This window comes from Aspergillus luchuensis, chromosome 5 (genome assembly GCF_016861625.1).
Source record: "Aspergillus luchuensis IFO 4308 DNA, chromosome 5, nearly complete sequence".
NCBI classification, from domain to species: domain Eukaryota; kingdom Fungi; phylum Ascomycota; class Eurotiomycetes; order Eurotiales; family Aspergillaceae; genus Aspergillus; species Aspergillus luchuensis.
The window spans coordinates 5,718,472-5,735,655 of record NC_054853.1 but is presented as its reverse complement, the minus strand read 5'-3'; the positions used below and the strand labels follow the sequence as shown (position 1 = coordinate 5,735,655).

At 52.2% G+C, this 17,184-nt stretch overlaps 6 protein-coding genes across 6 annotated transcripts; 2 read left to right on the top strand and 4 right to left on the bottom strand.

The window, feature by feature from the left end:
- Window positions 1-1,074: 1,074 nt before the first annotated feature.
- Window positions 1,075-3,098, bottom strand: AKAW2_51883S (epsin; the record flags this gene model as incomplete). The annotated part of the gene is made up of 4 exons (XM_041691861.1): window positions 1,075-2,444; window positions 2,516-2,736; window positions 2,808-2,877; window positions 3,026-3,098. The coding sequence occupies 4 exons, from the start codon at window positions 3,096-3,098 to the stop codon at window positions 1,075-1,077; spliced, it is 1,734 nt and encodes a 577-aa protein (XP_041545304.1).
- A 1,845-nt stretch (window positions 3,099-4,943) lies between these two features.
- trpE (anthranilate synthase TRP2) lies at window positions 4,944-6,776 on the bottom strand (the record flags this gene model as incomplete). The annotated part of the gene is made up of 4 exons (XM_041691860.1): window positions 4,944-6,265; window positions 6,343-6,416; window positions 6,493-6,641; window positions 6,765-6,776. The coding sequence occupies 4 exons, from the start codon at window positions 6,774-6,776 to the stop codon at window positions 4,944-4,946; spliced, it is 1,557 nt and encodes a 518-aa protein (XP_041545303.1).
- Window positions 6,777-7,687: 911 nt separating this feature from the next.
- AKAW2_51881A (uncharacterized protein) lies at window positions 7,688-8,625 on the top strand (the record flags this gene model as incomplete). Its single annotated transcript, XM_041691859.1, has 2 exons — window positions 7,688-8,232; window positions 8,301-8,625. The coding sequence occupies 2 exons, from the start codon at window positions 7,688-7,690 to the stop codon at window positions 8,623-8,625; spliced, it is 870 nt and encodes a 289-aa protein (XP_041545302.1).
- Window positions 8,626-9,246: 621 nt separating this feature from the next.
- On the bottom strand, window positions 9,247-10,702 carry AKAW2_51880S (WD40 repeat domain-containing protein; the record flags this gene model as incomplete). The annotated part of the gene is made up of 2 exons (XM_041691858.1): window positions 9,247-9,273; window positions 9,329-10,702. The coding sequence occupies 2 exons, from the start codon at window positions 10,700-10,702 to the stop codon at window positions 9,247-9,249; spliced, it is 1,401 nt and encodes a 466-aa protein (XP_041545301.1).
- A 3,630-nt stretch (window positions 10,703-14,332) lies between these two features.
- On the top strand, window positions 14,333-15,511 carry AKAW2_51879A (rhomboid family protein; the record flags this gene model as incomplete). The annotated part of the gene is made up of 2 exons (XM_041691857.1): window positions 14,333-14,724; window positions 14,794-15,511. 2 exons carry the CDS (start codon window positions 14,333-14,335, stop codon window positions 15,509-15,511), a joined length of 1,110 nt encoding a protein of 369 aa, XP_041545300.1.
- A 530-nt stretch (window positions 15,512-16,041) lies between these two features.
- Window positions 16,042-16,894, bottom strand: AKAW2_51878S (mitochondrial 54S ribosomal protein mL61; the record flags this gene model as incomplete). The annotated part of the gene is made up of 2 exons (XM_041691855.1): window positions 16,042-16,620; window positions 16,856-16,894. 2 exons carry the CDS (start codon window positions 16,892-16,894, stop codon window positions 16,042-16,044), a joined length of 618 nt encoding a protein of 205 aa, XP_041545299.1.
- Window positions 16,895-17,184: the final 290 nt, after the last annotated feature.

Genomic DNA, 17,184 nt, shown 5'->3' with positions numbered 1-17,184 from the left:
TTCCCAACATTAAAGTCATTAGTTAGATAAGTAGTACTAACTCCTTGTAAATATATACTACTATAGTTATACACTACTACTGCTGCTGCTACTGTTGCTACTGCTATTGATTTCATAGTACTAGTTCCCAATGATCTGAGTGAGAAGATGGAAGCTACTTACTACTTACCAGTTATTAGTACCAGGCACTAAGTAGTTACTAGTTATATATTATTATTATTATTACTCTTCCTATTAGTTACTGGTACAACAACAACTACTGTATTGTAATGCATCCATCGTCTTGAATCTAGACAGACAAACATTTGGATGGATAGTTGTTGAATAACTAACTGACTAACTACTTAATCACTTATACTATATATTGAAGACATGATAGACCGAATGACTACTATTGTACTGGTACTAAATAGAGGTTTCCATCATAATTTATATATCCATTTGAAATCTAACCTAAGCTATGCAAGCCTAACCTAACCTAGATTAGATAAAAAGAAAAGTATCTACCAGAATAGAGAGAACTAAAAAGACGATATCGGATGAAATGTGAAGAGAGAGAGTAAAAGAAGTAGAAGTAGGAGACATCAAAAGGAGGGCGAGAATGAGAGAAATAACACTCAAGATCAGAGTCATTCGTGGGAAGAAAAAGAAAAGAACAGGGTATATAGAATTCCGTGGATAGAGGTGAAGTCAGAGGACAGACATATAGATGAATCAGCGTGCGTGGAGATAAGCGATCACGGATGGACAAAGGGAATGATAAGTGCGAGGTAGAGATTGGTTGGTTGGTTTGCATGGTGTAAGGACTTATCGTGGTGGTGATCTCGAGAGCGAGACACGGAGGTGTTTCGTAGGTGGAAGAAATGCCTCTGGTAGACCAGCGTGGCAACCATCTGTAAAAGAGGTCGAGACATGCATCAAAAACAAGAAAATTGGTATCCGGATTCGACTCCTACAACTGCAGCTAGCAAGAAATGAAATGATAAAAAACATAAAAACCCAAGCCTGAATCAGGCTAGATATCTCAAAAAACCATCACGAACCTCTCTCCCAACCGCGTATCATCACCTCTTTCTACAGGTCTATCAAACTGCCACCCTGTTGAGGTTGATGGTACGCCTGTTGGCCGCCCCAAGGGTTGTTGGCTGGCTGTGCAAAGCCCGTCTGCTGCGGCACAAATTGCTGCTGCTGCGGCTGCTGGCCGAAGAATGGGTTGTTACCGGTGCGTGTCGCCCGTAACCGATCCAATCCTTGACCAGCGGAGTTGACAAATGTACCAGGAGCGGTGTGCTGCGCAGGAATACGCAGATCGCCAGTGTTGCCAAACGTGTCCTGGCCTTCGCCGGACGCCAGCAGCGCATTGAGCTGGGCGCGGTGCGGATCTTGCATTTGCGGAGGTGTGCTCTTCGGAGGTCCGAAGCTCTGCTGTGGCGGTGCAAGGTTCTGAGGGGACTGGAAGTTGGCGATTGGGTTGAACGAAGTGGTGGCTCGCTCTTCGGCCAGCGTGTTCAAGGACGGGGGTCCAGTCTGTGCGGGCTTGGGCTGGAACTGCTGCTGCGTACGCTGCGCAAATGGGTTGTTGGATCCAGTGGGCATGGGCTTCAGCGCGTCCGCCGATTGCTGGTTAGTGGCCCATGGGTTGTTGGTGCCGGTCGACAGGAAGTTGTCCTGCGGTTGCTGATTCTGGAACTGTTGGTGCTGCTGCGGCGGCTGTTGCTGTTGCTGCTGGGAGAAGAAGTCGGTGCTGCCGGGAGCGCCCCAAGGGTTGTTGGTATTGAAGGCAGTGTGTTGCGGTTGTAGCGTTGCTTGCGGCTGCAGGAAGTTCTGCTGTTGCTGCTGTCCATAGGGGTTCTGATCGAATGCGGAGGGTTGGCCCTGGAATCCATTGGCGTATCCGTTGGGCATACCCGTCATCTGTCCCTGGAACCCAGTGGGCTGCGCATATTGGTTGTTCAGGTAGCCCGTGGTCAGGGGTTGTTGAGGATTGATGGGGTTGCCGAACCAGTCGACGGCGTTCTGCTGCTGATAGCCCTGGTTGTAGCCAGTGGGCTGTGCCTGGGCAGTCGGCACAGGAGTGTCGTCAAAGAGCGACTGCGCATTGCTCTCCTCCAGCTCGCGCTTGCGCAGCTCTTCCTCTTCCTTGCTGAGCTTGATCGCCCGAGCCAGGTCCTCGTCATCCTCGGCGCCAGCCTCCTTGGCGCGGCGCTTGCGTTCCTCCTCGGCTTCGTACTTGCTTGCCTCAATGGCCAACCGATACTCGGCATCCTCGTCATCGTTGGTCGCACGGCGACGCTCGCGCCGCTCACGGCGCGGCGGTTCCTGCCCATAGCCTTGGTCATCGAGTCCGCTCACACGGGACTTCCACAACTTGCGGTCGGAGCGCTCACTGCGCAGTCGATCTTCGTCCATAATGAGGGATGTAAGTTCCTTGGCGGCAACACGGACTGCCCAGGGACGAGTTAGCCACCACCCGGAATCCGGGGAAAAGCAAAACCACGAAATAGGGGGAGCCTACCATTTTGACCAACATCTCGACCATCCTCATCAACGTATTGGAACTCGCGCAAGGTCTTGATGATGTAGACGTTCTTTCGGGCCCAGGTGACAACCAACTCGGAGCCTTCATGTAAACAGTAATCGAGGACCTTCAATGACTTGAGTACGTGGCGCCAGTTCTTGCCCTTGTCGTTCAAGCGCTTGTCCAGCATATCCATGATCTCGTAGAAATCGGTCGGGCTAGATGATTACATCGGCATCAGCTTCGGTCGAGGACCACGGGAGCCAATGGCGGGGAGTAAGTGGCCTACCTGCTGAACGTCAAGGCAGCAATCTCTGCCATTTCGGTCCCCGTAGGGCCCCAGGGGTCATTACTTGTGGCTGTATGAAACGATTCACACGTTAGCGGAGTCCGAATGTCAGATCCGACCATTCGTCAGGGATACCGTCCCGACCGACACCATAACATGATGCCCGATTGCGAAGGGACCCCAGAAACCCCGGACTGAAGGAACAGACGGAAACGTACCATTTCGAACTTTGACCTGGACGGAGGAATAACCTTTGGTCACGTTCTTGACACTGCGCACGACTTTGGACATTGTGGCGAGTTGGTGGATAGGGGGTGAGATTGATTGTAGGTGGTGTATGTGGCGTGGGGGATGGAGGTTGTAACGGCGGGAACTGGAGCCTCGCAATGACGGACTCGGATCTCAATCCCTTCGCGGGGGGGGAGGAGTGGACGGGAACGCGCGACACACGGGCGATGGCTTGGGAGGGGGAAAAGAGAGAGATTTGGGGAGGTAAGTGCGATGGGAGCAGAGCCAGCCCGTCTCTCCTTATCGCGCGGTGAAAGTGGGGAGGATGATGGGGAGTGAGAAGTAGTAGCAGTAGGTAGTAGAGGTGAAGGAGAATGAGGAGGAGGTTAAGGTGAAAGAGAGAGAGAGAGAGTAGTAGTAGTAACAGTCAGTCAGTTGGTGGCTGTTTAAGGCGTTAAGGTCGGGGGGAGTCTGGCGAGTGGCTGAACTGAAGAGGAACTCCGGCGGAGTATGTAAGCCGGATGCACACCAGGAAACCTAACTATTTATTTTTTTTAACAGAAAAACAGGGGGCAAGAGAGATGGATGATGATCGCTTGCACAGCGGGAAAAGGAGGAAATGGAGAGAGAGAGAGATAGAGGATGGGGACGGAATGAGAATGGAGAGGGTTCCAGGAAGACTGTTCGAATGGATGGAGAAAGAGAGTAGAGGGATTGATGTTGATTGTAAGAGTCAGTTTTGGTGGGCACTCACACCGGGAGATGACGACGCAAGCCTCAAACCAGCCAAAGTTTATCCAAACCACGACCGTTTTACTTTTGATTTCCCTCTGCCCAATTCGTTTCCAGGAGGGGTTCAAAGGGTGTTGAAGAACTCAAATTGGATATTTGACGATCTCGAAAATGGAAATCGAAATCCGGGGGAGAGAAATTAAGGGATGGAGAGTAGGAGGGAGATAATTGAGGGCGTGGGTACTGATCAGGCACTACAATACAATGTATGGACTCTACCGAACTAGAAGAAGGGAGGGAAAAGAAAAAAAAAGGGTCCACGACGAGGGAAAGATGGGGGACAGTTACAGAAGTAGTCAAGTATCAATCAGACCATGGCAGAATTTCTTCAAAATGACACCATCTGTTTAGTTCCTTCCTCGCCTTCCGGACAAATCCTACATACATGATTCTTGCCACTTGGTTCTGGGGCGGTGCTTATATTTATTTATTACTTTTGCCTCTACAGTCCGAATTATTCTTACAGTATATGCCGTGGGTTAATCAGCACATACTACTGTAAAAAAACATAGAATAATAAATAATAAATTCATCTGGGTATTATATAAATAGTAGGAAGTATCCACCGACGTCATCGGCCGGGTCACTGCAGCAGTCCCCTCTCTTCCCCCCAAAACACGTTCCTGACCAGCAAACCCTTGCTGCCCTGCAAAGTACTACTAACTGATGATTCATCCAGAATCTTCCTCAAAGCAAGGAATGAAATTGAACTGGACTCCCCCTCCCCCCCTCTCCCGGGCTCAACTCTTTCTTGACAATCTACTGGTCTATCTAGATAGTATCGATCTCGTATCTCCATGTAATTCCTGGGGATGCGTCCAGGCAGCAGGATTGGCAGTCCGTCGTGTTCCGTCGGGCTTGATCAAACCCCATTTTTTAATCTTAAAATTCATGTCTACTACTACCTTCATACTACTATTTACCCCACCGGCTAGAGACTTTATCACTCAATAAGTAGTACGGTCGGATGCTCTCAAATTCATAATCTATCAGGTATTCCTGACACATGCAAAACCCTGGAATCGTAGAACATAAAGATGAATGGAAATATAAACCTCAGAAAATGGAAAATAAAAATGGGCAAGAAGGAAATACAAGGCAACCAGAATGCATCCTCTACGCACGGCGACTCTCCTCCTCCAGACTCAAATACTTCGCCTCCGCCCCCTTGATGCATGCAATGTTCGCCCCCAGCTTGTTCAACGTCTCCACGTACTCGTCGTACGGGTCCGAGTCGAACACAATGCCGCCGCCCGCCTGCAGGTAGGCCACTCCGTTCTTCACCATCATCGTCCGCAGCGCAATGCACGTATCCATCGCCCCCGGCATCTCCGTCTGGCCATCCGCGCTGGCGATGTTATACCCGAAGTAGCCAACCGCTCCCGCATACACTCCGCGCTTCTCGCCCTCCAGCTCCGCAATCAGCTGCATCGCCCGCACCTTGGGCGCTCCTGACACCGTGCCCGCCGGGAAGATCGACCGGAACGCATCGAACCGCGTCTTCTCCGGCCGCAGGATGCCCGACACCTGCGACACCAGATGCTGCACGTGCGAGAACTTCTCCACCACCATCAACCGGTCCACCTGCGTCGTGATCGGGTCGCACACCCGGTTCACATCGTTGCGCGCCAGGTCCACCAGCATCACGTGTTCCGCCCGGTCCTTGATGCTGCTGGTCAGCTCGTTGGCCAGTGCCGCATCCTCCTCGGGCGTCTTCCCCCGCTTCACCGTGCCCGCAATCGGGTGCGTGATGATCCGTCCCTTCTCCTCCTTGACCAGCAGCTCGGGACTGGCTCCCACCAGCTGGAAGTCTTCGCAGTCGATGTAGAAGAGATACGGAGATGGGTTGACCGTGCGCAGATGACGGAAGAGGTTGAAGGGATGGAGCGACGTCGGCCGGGACAACCGCTGCGACGGCACAGTCTGGAAAATGTCACCCTTGGAGATGTGCTCCTTGAGCCGAGTGACATGGCGCTCGTATCCTTCCCGTCCGATGTTCGATGTGTACTCCTGGTTTTGAATGATCGGGCCTTGGGGCGGAAGAGCGTAGTCTGGTCGAAGGAGGACGTCAATGGTCCGCTGGAGCACCTCTTGTCCTTGGCGGTAGACGGACTCGAGTTCCGAGTCGTTGTCGGGAATGGAAATGTATGTGATGACCTTGACGACCTGGAAGAAGTGATCGAAGGCGACAATCGTGTCGAACAGCATGAAAAGCGACTCCGGAATTTGGAGGATATCCTTCATCGGCCGAGCCGTCTTGGGCTCGAAGTACCGCACGCAGTCATATCCCACGTATCCAATGGCACCACCAGTGAGCGGGGGCAGTGTCAAGCCAGGCACCGTCGCAACCCGAAAACCGGAGAGTTCCTGCTCCAGGATGGGCATGGGGTCGCACTCGGGGCCATGACCGGGTCCGGTTTTGATGATTTTGCGGGGACCTAGACGGAGGCACAGAAATCGTCAGTCTATCAGACTACCCCGCCACACTATAGCATCGAGGGACATTGCTGCATACCAGCACCGACGAAACTGTATCTGCCAATAGTCTCGGTCGTCGCAGCACTCTCGTAGAGGAAGGACAATTTAGATCTGGACAAGCCGACCACGTTAGCGCAACTGTGCTTGCCCGCAAGCCATGTGGCCATTCTTGCCGAGCGCCACTCACTTCTCCGCGATCTTCAGATAAGCCAATGTGGGGGTCAACAGGTCGGCCGGAATCGACGTAGTCAACGGAAGGAGGTTAGGAGGAAATTGCGCATTTTTCGACTGGGCGATAACTTCGCTGGCGGTCTCGAGGGACGGCACGACGGTAATCTGCGTGAGTCACATGGGGACATGGAATCAGTATCATATCAAACGACCCTCCGCGGGGGGACTTCGTCGAGAGGCAAGAGTGAAACAGTGATTGCCTGTAAAACAAAAGGAAGAGGCACTCACAGGTGGCGCCATCTTTGCGAGTCCGAGAGCGATGGAATTCGACTTGTGCGGGGAGGAGAAGGAGGGGGGATTTGATTGAGAAATGAAAAGAGGCTAAGTTCGGGAAGCCGGAGGATCGGAGTATTTGCGGTGCTGACTGGGGACGGAGTAAATTGGGGAGGATTTAATCAAACAACTACTAGATACCGTCGCAGCTCCACAATTTAATGGGCGATATGAGCAGTTGCAAACCAGCAGAGATAACCAACAGGACTGACTACCTCTTAAAGGAAGGATGACAAGTCGTCGAGGTTCAAATGGCAGGCGGCAAATTGTTGGCCAATTCGACTTCTGGGAACCCAAAGCGGGCTAGCGTGGATGGAGGAATGGTTATCGAAGGTTGATCAAATAGACCGGTTTGACCGTCTTTTTCTCTCTCTCTCTCAGGAAGCCTGCCGACGTATCTTTATTGCAGGTGGCAGTGTTTGTGTTTGCTACCCATCGGGAATCGAGATCATCTTTGTGGGAGATCTGAGGGCGCACGTGCTCTTCAGCTGGGATCTGCCTGTTCCTTCTTCTCTGCTCTTCCAATCCCTGTCATCCTCGCCCCGGTTGCTGTGGAAAGTAATCCCCGTCGCCCGCGGCTGGCTGATTGTCCCCTCTTCAGTCTCTCGAAAACAACAACTCCAGCCAGATCATAACTGACCGCACTAGAGTGAGTTGTTCTGCACCTGGACCTATAAACAGAAAGCTACCCCATCTCATCGTTCATACTGACAGCGCAAGACACGTATATTCCTGCAGTCCGTGCAGCCTGGCTGCAGCCCGACATCCCTCCTTGCTACCGACTACTACCCTTTTCATCACGCACGCCTGTATTTACTGAACCTCTTTCTGAGAAACAATCAAATCATTAGATTACATGGTCCTAACCCTAGCCAACCATGGAACACCCGCCTCCATCTCATTACGATGAGTTATCCCCTCCTTCCTCGGTAGCGGGCCAGATCTGGGACATGGCGCTCACGGACCCCGACTATGCCTCCCATATCCTCGACTCCAACGACACCGCCGTTCCCGTCTCCGCGCGTCTCACAAGACTAGCCCATCTGGCATCCCACTTCAATCCGACCTCCAAATCCGACTCCATGACCCTTCACCACTGTCTCGAGACCCTCGAATCCCTGCTGGACCCACGCCCAGCCTTGACGCAAGAGCTCGCCCGATGCCGTCCTATGAGCCATTCCCGACAGTCCAACTCCATCGCTTCCATCTCCACGACCGACTCCCAAGATTTGGGCAATTCTGTCGCTTCGCTCGAAGAGATGTCACACCCTCCTCTCAAGGATATCTTAAGAGAGGTTACGACACTCAGAGAGGAATTCGACCGTCGTCGCAAGGAGTCCTCCGAGATATATGAGTTGCTCACACGAGAACGCGAAATACTAGCCCGGAAGATCGGCGAACTGGATGATGAAATTCACGAACTGTGAGGAACCCCAGGGACTTGTCGGTTTATGCTGTTGCCATGATCGCTAACATATCCTGTAATTAAAGAAATACAGACATTCTCGAAGACACCGCTGAGCGGGAAGCGATCCAAGGCACGATACGAGGGCTCGAGAGTTGGGTGGATGAATGGCACAAACAGCGCCTATTGATTGCCGCTAAGAAACAGAGTGCTGCCTCACGGCGAAATGGCCAACGAAGATGGACGAAATGCAAAGTCGAAGAGGTCGAGGGCGACGGCGAAGCCCTGTTTGAGGGAATAACGGCATGGATGCGAGGATGGAAGGACGTCGAGGAGGTTTTTCGCATCCGAGAGCAGAATCGCACTTTGAGAAGGGAAGAAAGACAGAAGACACGGGCAAAATACGTATGAACTGAATTTTCGCCAGGAATGGGACGCTGGTCGAGAAGGACGACGAAGGCGGGAATGAGATATTGTGATTGGGTATCAAGCGTATCATCCCACACCGCAGCGGATGAGAAGGCTGCTGAATCATTCGCCTGAAGACCGAGCTTAGGGCGATCACTGATCGATCTGTCCAAGAAGAAATGGTACAGTGCAAGAAAGTAAAGAGGCAAAGAGAAAGAAGTCAATGTAGCCACCGTAACCATGTAGAGTTGCCAACCACCACCGCGTTTTTCCTGAAGACCCAAGCTGCGCCGTTTAGTATGGTCTAATCCAAAATCATGGGGGTAGAACTAGAGATTATGGTACTGAAAGTAGATTGAAGGATCTCTGGAGTGACAAGGATGTCTGAACACGCTCCCACATCATGGCACGTCGGGGCCTGCCGAGAACCGGGAGCGGAGAGACGAGCGCTAGCAGAGGTGCCGACGCTAAGTGTGCAGCACCCGGCTAGGGATGGTCCGGCCTGCCTTCGTCGCAAAAATAATAACGTCAAATGTGTATCGAATGGCTGTATTTACCATTTTCTTAATGTACTATCGAGAAGTAAAAGTTCGTAACGCAGCCGGCTCGCACGTCTCGTAAGAATCAGCGCTGCAGATTTACGATGGCCAGCTATTTAACGATAATCAGTGACAATATTTCACACGTAACGGTCAGGACGACATACCTGGTTTCCATAGCCGAAAGCAAGCTTTTTGCCATCGGTATCCCAAGCTAGACTGCGATCCGGCACCGACTCCGCAGTGCCATTGTGTCCATTCACCATGGGACTAGACTCTTCCTCCTTTTTCTGCTCGCCGGGACCCGGCACTTTCCATGTGGCCAACGCAGTGCCTCCTCGCTGTGCATTCCAGATGAACAAACTCTCTTTACTGGCAGCAGCAAGGGCGTATCCGTCGGGAGAGAAAGTGCTAGCGAGAGCGGGTGCCGACGGGCCGAGAAACAATCGGTGGATACAGTTGAACTGTTTAGACTCCAGCTCCAAATGCCATACCTTGACCGTGTCGTCGGTGGAGGAAGTGGCCAAAACGATCGTTTGTGCTGTTTCTGGTTGTTGCTGCTGTTCCATATTGGGCTTCAGCTCGATAGCCGTAATGTCGCCTTCATGGGCACCCTCATGGCGCATGTCATGGGTAGGCACCCATAGTGTAGCATTAGCGGAAGATGCAGTTACCGCCACGGGTGAAGAGCCGGCATTCGCACAGCGGATGAATGACCAAGGCTGGTCAGGGTCGCCAGATGAGAACGTCTTGGCGATGTGGATACTCGAATCGACATCGCATTGATATACCGTCCCGTTACCACAAGCAAAAGCCTGGTTGGAGCCCAACCAACAAAGGTCAAAGATTGATCCCTCGATAACCTGAGGCGATGGGAATTCGTCTGGTCGTAATGAGTCGTCCCAGAGCGCTAGCTCAGAGATTCGGCTGTCCGAGGCAACCACGATCAAATGGGACCCGCTTTCCGCCCAGTGCAACCCAGTAATCATCCGCGGTACTTCGGGAAGAAGATCGACCGCATTTCCAGAGACGTCATACATGGTGATGGAGCCCCTCATGTCATTGTAGGTCGCGACGGCCAGCTTCTGGCCCAATGGGTCCCAGGCGACTGCCGAAACACAGGTGCTATCCCCCTTGTTCGCTACGAGTTTCTCCTGTACCGGATCCGAGGATGAAGACAGCCTCCACAGGCTGCAGAAGGTATCACCGGCGGCCACGACGGTAGTAGGGTCCCGAGGGCGCCAGAGGGTGCGAGTCACGTGATCATCACTAGCCAGATCGAGGATGGCGGTGTTGGGCCCAAGGTCGGCGGCCTTGGCGGGGGTGATCTGGACGCCAACGCTGTGGCCGGTGGTTAACGTGAAGGTCGGCGCCACCGGTGCTGGTACTGGTGCTGGTTCTGGTTCCTGGTCCTGCGAATCCGGTCGGCCGCCCATGCTCACATCTCCGTCACCGTCCACCTCCATGTCGGCTTTTGGAGGCAACTCATCGACTACCTCGGACTTATTTTCAGTCGTTACTCCATTAGTGTCAATGTCCATGGGAGTTTCATCACCGTTAGTCTCTCCGCTCTTGTGCTGCTTCTTTACGCCGGCGGGAGCTTGAGGTGGTGCTGGTGCTGGTGCTGTTGGTGCTTGGGGTGCCGCCGCCGCCGCCTCGGCCGTCAAGTGACCGTTAATCACGCCGCCATCTCGCGGAACTTTGCCTGTAGGCGAGACAGGCGCCTGGTCTGTGCCAACGCCTGCCTCTCCGGGGCCACTTTGACCCTTTTCAGTTTCGGGTTCCAGCGGCGTAGGCCCGAAAAAGTAGTCAGACGATGTGAAGGCCGTAGGATTTCCATCCTATTCATTTGATTAGTTCTTATGTTTTTTTGTGTATGCATGTTACTCGAGAAATCTTGAGGCGCGTAGCATAAATATCAATGAATATCATACCCTGTCGAGCGAATGCTCTAGTTCATGATACTGCAGGCCCTTTTGTACCAGGGATACCAGAGCATGAGTTTTGATGTATGGGGCGAACGGCAAACTCTGCGGGTCACAATTCCACGCGCGCTGTAAGGTGAGTGCAGCCTCGCCATGCCCTGTGGGAAAGTTAGTTTGCTTTTCCCGTGAAGAAAGGATAAGCACCAAATTATAGGGAAAGAATATTACCTGACTCTTGAAGATACCTATATGGAGGTTAGCAATGCATACAAGCGGTCGAGGAGCCCAATGACGCAGCATGGTAGGTACGTGTTACGGCAGAACGAGGTTGCAAAGGGACTCTGATACATACCTCCATATTAGGTAATTGACGTGATGCGATGTGAGATCGGGTTGTGCCATTGTTACATGTATGACAGCTAGTAAGGTGGAGGGTCCGCTAGCATGCCCAAAACGAAAGGCTTTCTCCGTGAAAGGTAGCAAAGGATTAAGGCGGGGATTGCTGCAAGGCAGGGACTGGAGGATACAATGGTCCGAGATGCTGCCAAGTCGAGCGCACCAAAGGTTTAAATGAGGAAGAAAACTCTTCTGACAGCTTCCCTCTCAGACAGAACCTGAATGAGAGACAGGAGGTCTCTGGACGAGAGGGGAGGGTCCGAGTGGGAAAGATGCAGCCAAGGCTGTGACAAGGGAGACGTTCAGTTCAGACGGTACTTGGGGGAAGGGCGGATGTGAGTAAAACACGAAAAACGCAGGCTGGCGGATTAGGCGTGAGAAAAACTAAACTGAGGACCAGTCACAAAAGCACATTCTACATGCGCCTTGTTGCTGGACGGGGTTGGTGAAATCTGGTGAAAGGAACACGAAAGACTGTTCTTTGAGACAGAGGGACAAATTGAAGGGAGAATGGAAGAGAGGGAGGGAGTGAAGAGCGAATAATATCGGGACGGGAGGAAATCGACACCAACGTGTGGCTTAAAGATAGCAGACCCGCTAGCGAACTGCAAAGGCCGGAGGGAAGCAACACCAGAACCTTCGGGGAGTGGAAGAAGGCGGATGGACGGATAGACGGGGGAGGAAGAAGAGAAAGGGAAGAAAGAGAAGCAGTTCAGATCCAGAGCGGGTGAATGAAACGAAATGATGGAGAAAGAGAGTTATGGGACCGACAGACAAGCCAGACAAGACACGACCGGCCGATGACCCCAGGGAAGCGTATGAGGAACTCCCGTTAGTTAGTGCCAAAGGTAGTTCGAACAGACCAGACCAGGTAAGGTACGTCGTAGGATCGTGGAGGTGGTAGGGGTCGAGAAGAACAAGGTGAGGTAGGTTAGTTAGTCAGTGTCAGTCAAAAGTGTTAACACTAACTAGTTAATTAGGCTAGGTTAGCAGGTACGTAAAGGTACGTAGGTACTTGGTCGACTGGCACTTTTTTTCGACACTCGACAGTTTCGACCCTCCCAGTCACGACAAGACAAGACAGTTTCCACGCCGCTGTGAAGTCCGTCTAAAGGTTTAGTCAAGAGTTACGGGTCCAACCACGCCCAACCAGGCCAAGGGCAAAAAGAGCAAAAAAGAAAAGAAAAATTCAGAGCTGGAACTTCTCCAGGCGCGGCTCTGGGACGCTGTTTCAGACGCTGAACGCACCGGGAGTGGGCATTTGGGCCTGGGACTTTTTCGGGGGGTGGACTTGACTCGTTGTGGCGTCTAGGCCACGGCTAGCGTGCAGCTGCCCTCCAACCCACTTTGGGGCCCCTGGTCCATCCCAACTGGTCCAACTGCTCCATTCGGTCCTTCTGACGGCCTCCCGATCGGCCTCGACACTTATCCTCTTCCGGTTAGCCGGCACCGGCCCTTTCATGGTTCGATTGGCCCTTTCCCTTTGTCGTTCGCAGGATTTCTGTGCATTTTGCGCATTTTTCGTGGCCTTTTTTCCCTTTTGCACCATTTTTTTTTATTTTTATTTTTTATTTTTAATTTTTGATTTTCCCTTCGCTGATCGTGACCAGTTAGATACCTTAGGCAGGATGTCGGTCATGTACTACTGAGATGGTACCTACAGGTGATGTCGCTTTAGTTCTTACCTTGTTCATCTGCAGAATTAAAGACTACCTAAAGTCATGATACTTGGTTGAAGGGCGATAATTTCACTGACTTTCGGAGAATATGACTAAATTTGAGGGATCAGATCCCCCAAATGCAGTCTTAACACAGACTATCTGAGTTAGTGGTCTGCTTCATGCCCAGATTCAATTTTTCTCCTGCCAGCTGATAGCCTGGATCTAAATCTGGGGGCAGTTCACCCGTCTGCTAGGAATGCCGATCAGTTGTACATCCTTCTGGAGTTCTGTACATGCATGCATTGATGATTGTGGGCTGAAATCCATTCCTCCCGCCGGCAGAAAGGTTGCTGTGAAGGTCTCCCCCGTACGAGTCTAAGCTTGCTTACCTTAGCTGCACTTTCTTCGCTCTTTCTTCAGTGGTCGGTCCACTTAGAAAGTCTGGCGGGTGGGTAACTAGGACATCACTGTAAATCTCCCTTGGGCTGAGCCACACCCCAGCGCTTGAGCCACACCCCAGCGCTTGAGCCACACGTGACCCATGCGATCGGTTTAATCTCAATTCCTCCCCTGACACGGGTTCTTTTTGTCATGCATTCTCTAGAAGACTTCCACAATAGCCAGTGAGACCTGAGAAGGGATTATTGAGGAGACCCGGAAGCTTATTGAGCGGAAATGGCGTCGATAGTTATTCGACTCGTTATCAGTTCATGCCAGGCTGATTCGTAGTAGGCTTAAATATGAAAGGTAAATGATCAATTGTCGATGCGACTGGTGTCTGTCAGCAGATCCTGTCCCACACACAAAAACTTCAACGCCAACTTATTTTTCGCAACAAATCCAGTGGTGGCAGACAACCGCTGGTCATCCATGTTTCCCAATGACTGGATGCATTGTTGCCTTTCAATAATAACAAATGCCACGGCGGAGGCATGAATGGCGGCCTTGCGGATGCCATGCAAGGTATCCAATCAGAGAGACGCGATCCGTCCTTGCAGGCTTGTCCGAAAATGGAACTCCCCCCAACGCCGCCCCCGAGCGACTAGTCACCAGCAAGTCCAGCTCGTAGTACGGATCATCTGGTTTGGATGCATTTCACTTCTCCTTCCCACACTTCCTTTCCCCCAACCCCCGTTGGGCTCTGTCAACAGCCTGCGGTTTAATAGCCGCAAGAGCGTCCTCTGACACCATGGCGCCTCGAGTCAATATCCCTCCAGCGACCCGCATCTGTCTTATCAGCCTTCTCACCCTCTCCTTGCTGTATAATATCGCCCGATGGCGGCAACTTGACACCACGCCCGGCGCACCCGCCATCACCCCGATTATACCCTATTTGACACTCGTTCCTTCACAATTTCTTTTCTATCCGTGGACCCTCCTTACTGCGACATTTGTGGAGCAGAACATCTTCACCGTGCTTTTGAACGCGGCCACTCTCTTTTATGGCGGAAAATACCTGGAGCGCGCATGGGGATCCCGGGAGTTCGCGAAGTTCATCCTAGCCATCGCCGTCATCCCGAACGTGGCGATTGTTCCGCTCTATATTCTAGGAGCTGCCCTCAGGAGCGGCTCCAGCAGCGGGTACGCCTTGTTCTCTCATGACGAATGCACAACATCTTGCGCTTTCCCTACTGACTCACCGACTTCAAGCCTCACGCAGATATGCGGCGGTATCTCGATTCAAGCATCCTTTCTGGTCGCCTTCAAACAACTTGTCCCTGAGCATACGGTGACTATTTTCAAAGGCTTGGTCAAAATGCGGGTGAAGCACTTTCCCGCTCTGTTTTTGTTCCTGAACACGATCAGCGGGGTTGTCTTTGGCACGCATGTCGCAGCGATTCTTGCCTGGCTCGGCCTCTTGACCAGTTGGACCTACCTTCGCTTCTTCAAACGCCAGCCTGATCTTACCGGCACATCGACCGATGGGCTAGGCATCAAGGGTGATGCCAGCGAGACTTTTGCGTTTGCATGCCTCTTCCCGGACGTGCTTCAGCCACCAATCGCCTTTCTATCCGATCAAGTTTATGCTCTGCTGGTCGCCGTCAGGATCTGTACACCCTTCTCCGAGGAAGACATTGCCTCGGGTAACCAGCAGGTTCTGGCACGGGGCGAGGCAGGTCTTCCCAGTCTTCTTTCCAACCATCGCAACGGACGGGCCATGGCGAAGCGGGAAGAAGCGGAGCGCAGACGGGCTTTAGCACTCAAGGCTCTCGACCAGAGGCTTCAAGCAGCAGCAGCAGGAAGGGTGCAGCCAGCGACGTCTGCAGTGAATCAGCAAGGATCCAGCCATACTCAGACTCCGACACCCACAGTCTCAGCGGGCCAGAGTATGTTGGGAGAAACCAGCTATACCCCCGACCATGCGTGAAGCTGCAGCAACTCTACAAAGCATGGTTTCATGGAGTTTGGTCGGTTGTTTGGGATAGAAAGCAAAGGAACAATTGCAACGTAAAGTGTTTCTGCTGTTCGGTTTGTCATATACCAACCTTGGATTTTCTTTTGCAAGGAAGTGAGGTCTTCCCAGCAAGTGCAAGTGTGTGACATGGGGCGGGCTTGTTGGCCTACACTGTACAAAATGTCTTCTACCTTTTTTCCTTTCCACAATGATGAATGAACATGATCACATACATATATACACTAGTGCAGAGCCTGTGAAGGGACAATAGTAGACCGCCCCACTACATAACATCCTTAACAATACCATATACCCATGATCTCTGCAAAGCACAATGTATACTTGCAACAGAAAGAAAAGAAATTTCCCCAAAATACATAATCGAACAGGAATAATACAGAGAGATATATGCTATGCTACAAGACACGACGCCCCAAGGTCGTATACTATATTCCCACACAAGCCAAATCACCCATCCACATCACCAATCAAAAACATCAACCCTACAACTGCCTCAACTTCTCAACCTCACCCCTAGCCTCCTGCAACATACGTTCCTGATCCGCCTTAGCCTGACGAATAGCCGCTATACGCGCGCGATCCTTATCACTCTGCTGCCTCATCTGCTCCAACTTCTGCAACTCAGACTCCTGCTCCGGAGTAGGCTGAATCTCCTGCGCGCCCGTCATGTTCTTCACCTTAGCCCAGATATCCTTGTAGTCGAGGTTCTTCACATCCAGAACAGCGGTCTGCTCCGCCTCTCCGGGGGCCGGGGCATGCTTGTCCGTGACGTCCTTGGCGGAGAGCAGGGATGCGGCGTTGCTGGCGCGCTCGGCGAAGTAGATCGTCAATGCGGCGGGACCTTCTTGTTCCTCTGTTTGGCGCACCGTCATGGGAATCGCTGGGTTGTGGTACTTGAGTCGGGGGAGGCAGTTGCGCCAGAAATGTCGCGCGCCTTGGTGTCCGCCGTAGATCTTGCGGGCGTATGTGAGGTGCAGCCGCGTGATGGCGGGAAATTCTTTCGAGGCGTTTGCGACAGTGGGGAGGGTTGCGGCTCCGGTGCCGACTTGGATGTTGAGGAGCTGGGAATGGGGTGTTAGTAGGGTTGGGTTTGATGGGTTTCTCCGGTGGACGGTTGGGTTGGTTGATTGATTCCGATATGGGAGGGATAGCATCGGTGGGTAGGGATTGGGGTTGTCGGGTTGTGATGAGGGTTCAATGGGGAATAAATGGCATTGTAAATTAAGAACATACCCTCTGTTGAATAGCCATGTCAGTATCTGGGTCATTGATAATGGGTGATGGTGGTCAACTTACGGTTTTCAGCTTCCGCATCCGCTTGAAGAGGTTGACCATTGTGACGGTTGGAGCGCCTGAGCGAGTACTTCCTGATGGGAGATATGTCAAGGGATGGGATTTTCAGGTCGCGCCCGGCTGTGATTGATCTGGATGGGCCGACGACGGGGTGGTTAGATGGCTGCTGGTTCGGAGCTGTCTCCCGTTGATTTTTGGGATCCCCGGCGGAAAGAAAAGCAGCCGATATCAGATCACGTGATGCTAAGATAATGTGCTTCGGCGATGTTGATGATAGTCTCTTATTGATTGGCAACTATGGGTGGTGACTCCTTCGAATGAACCCGAACGCT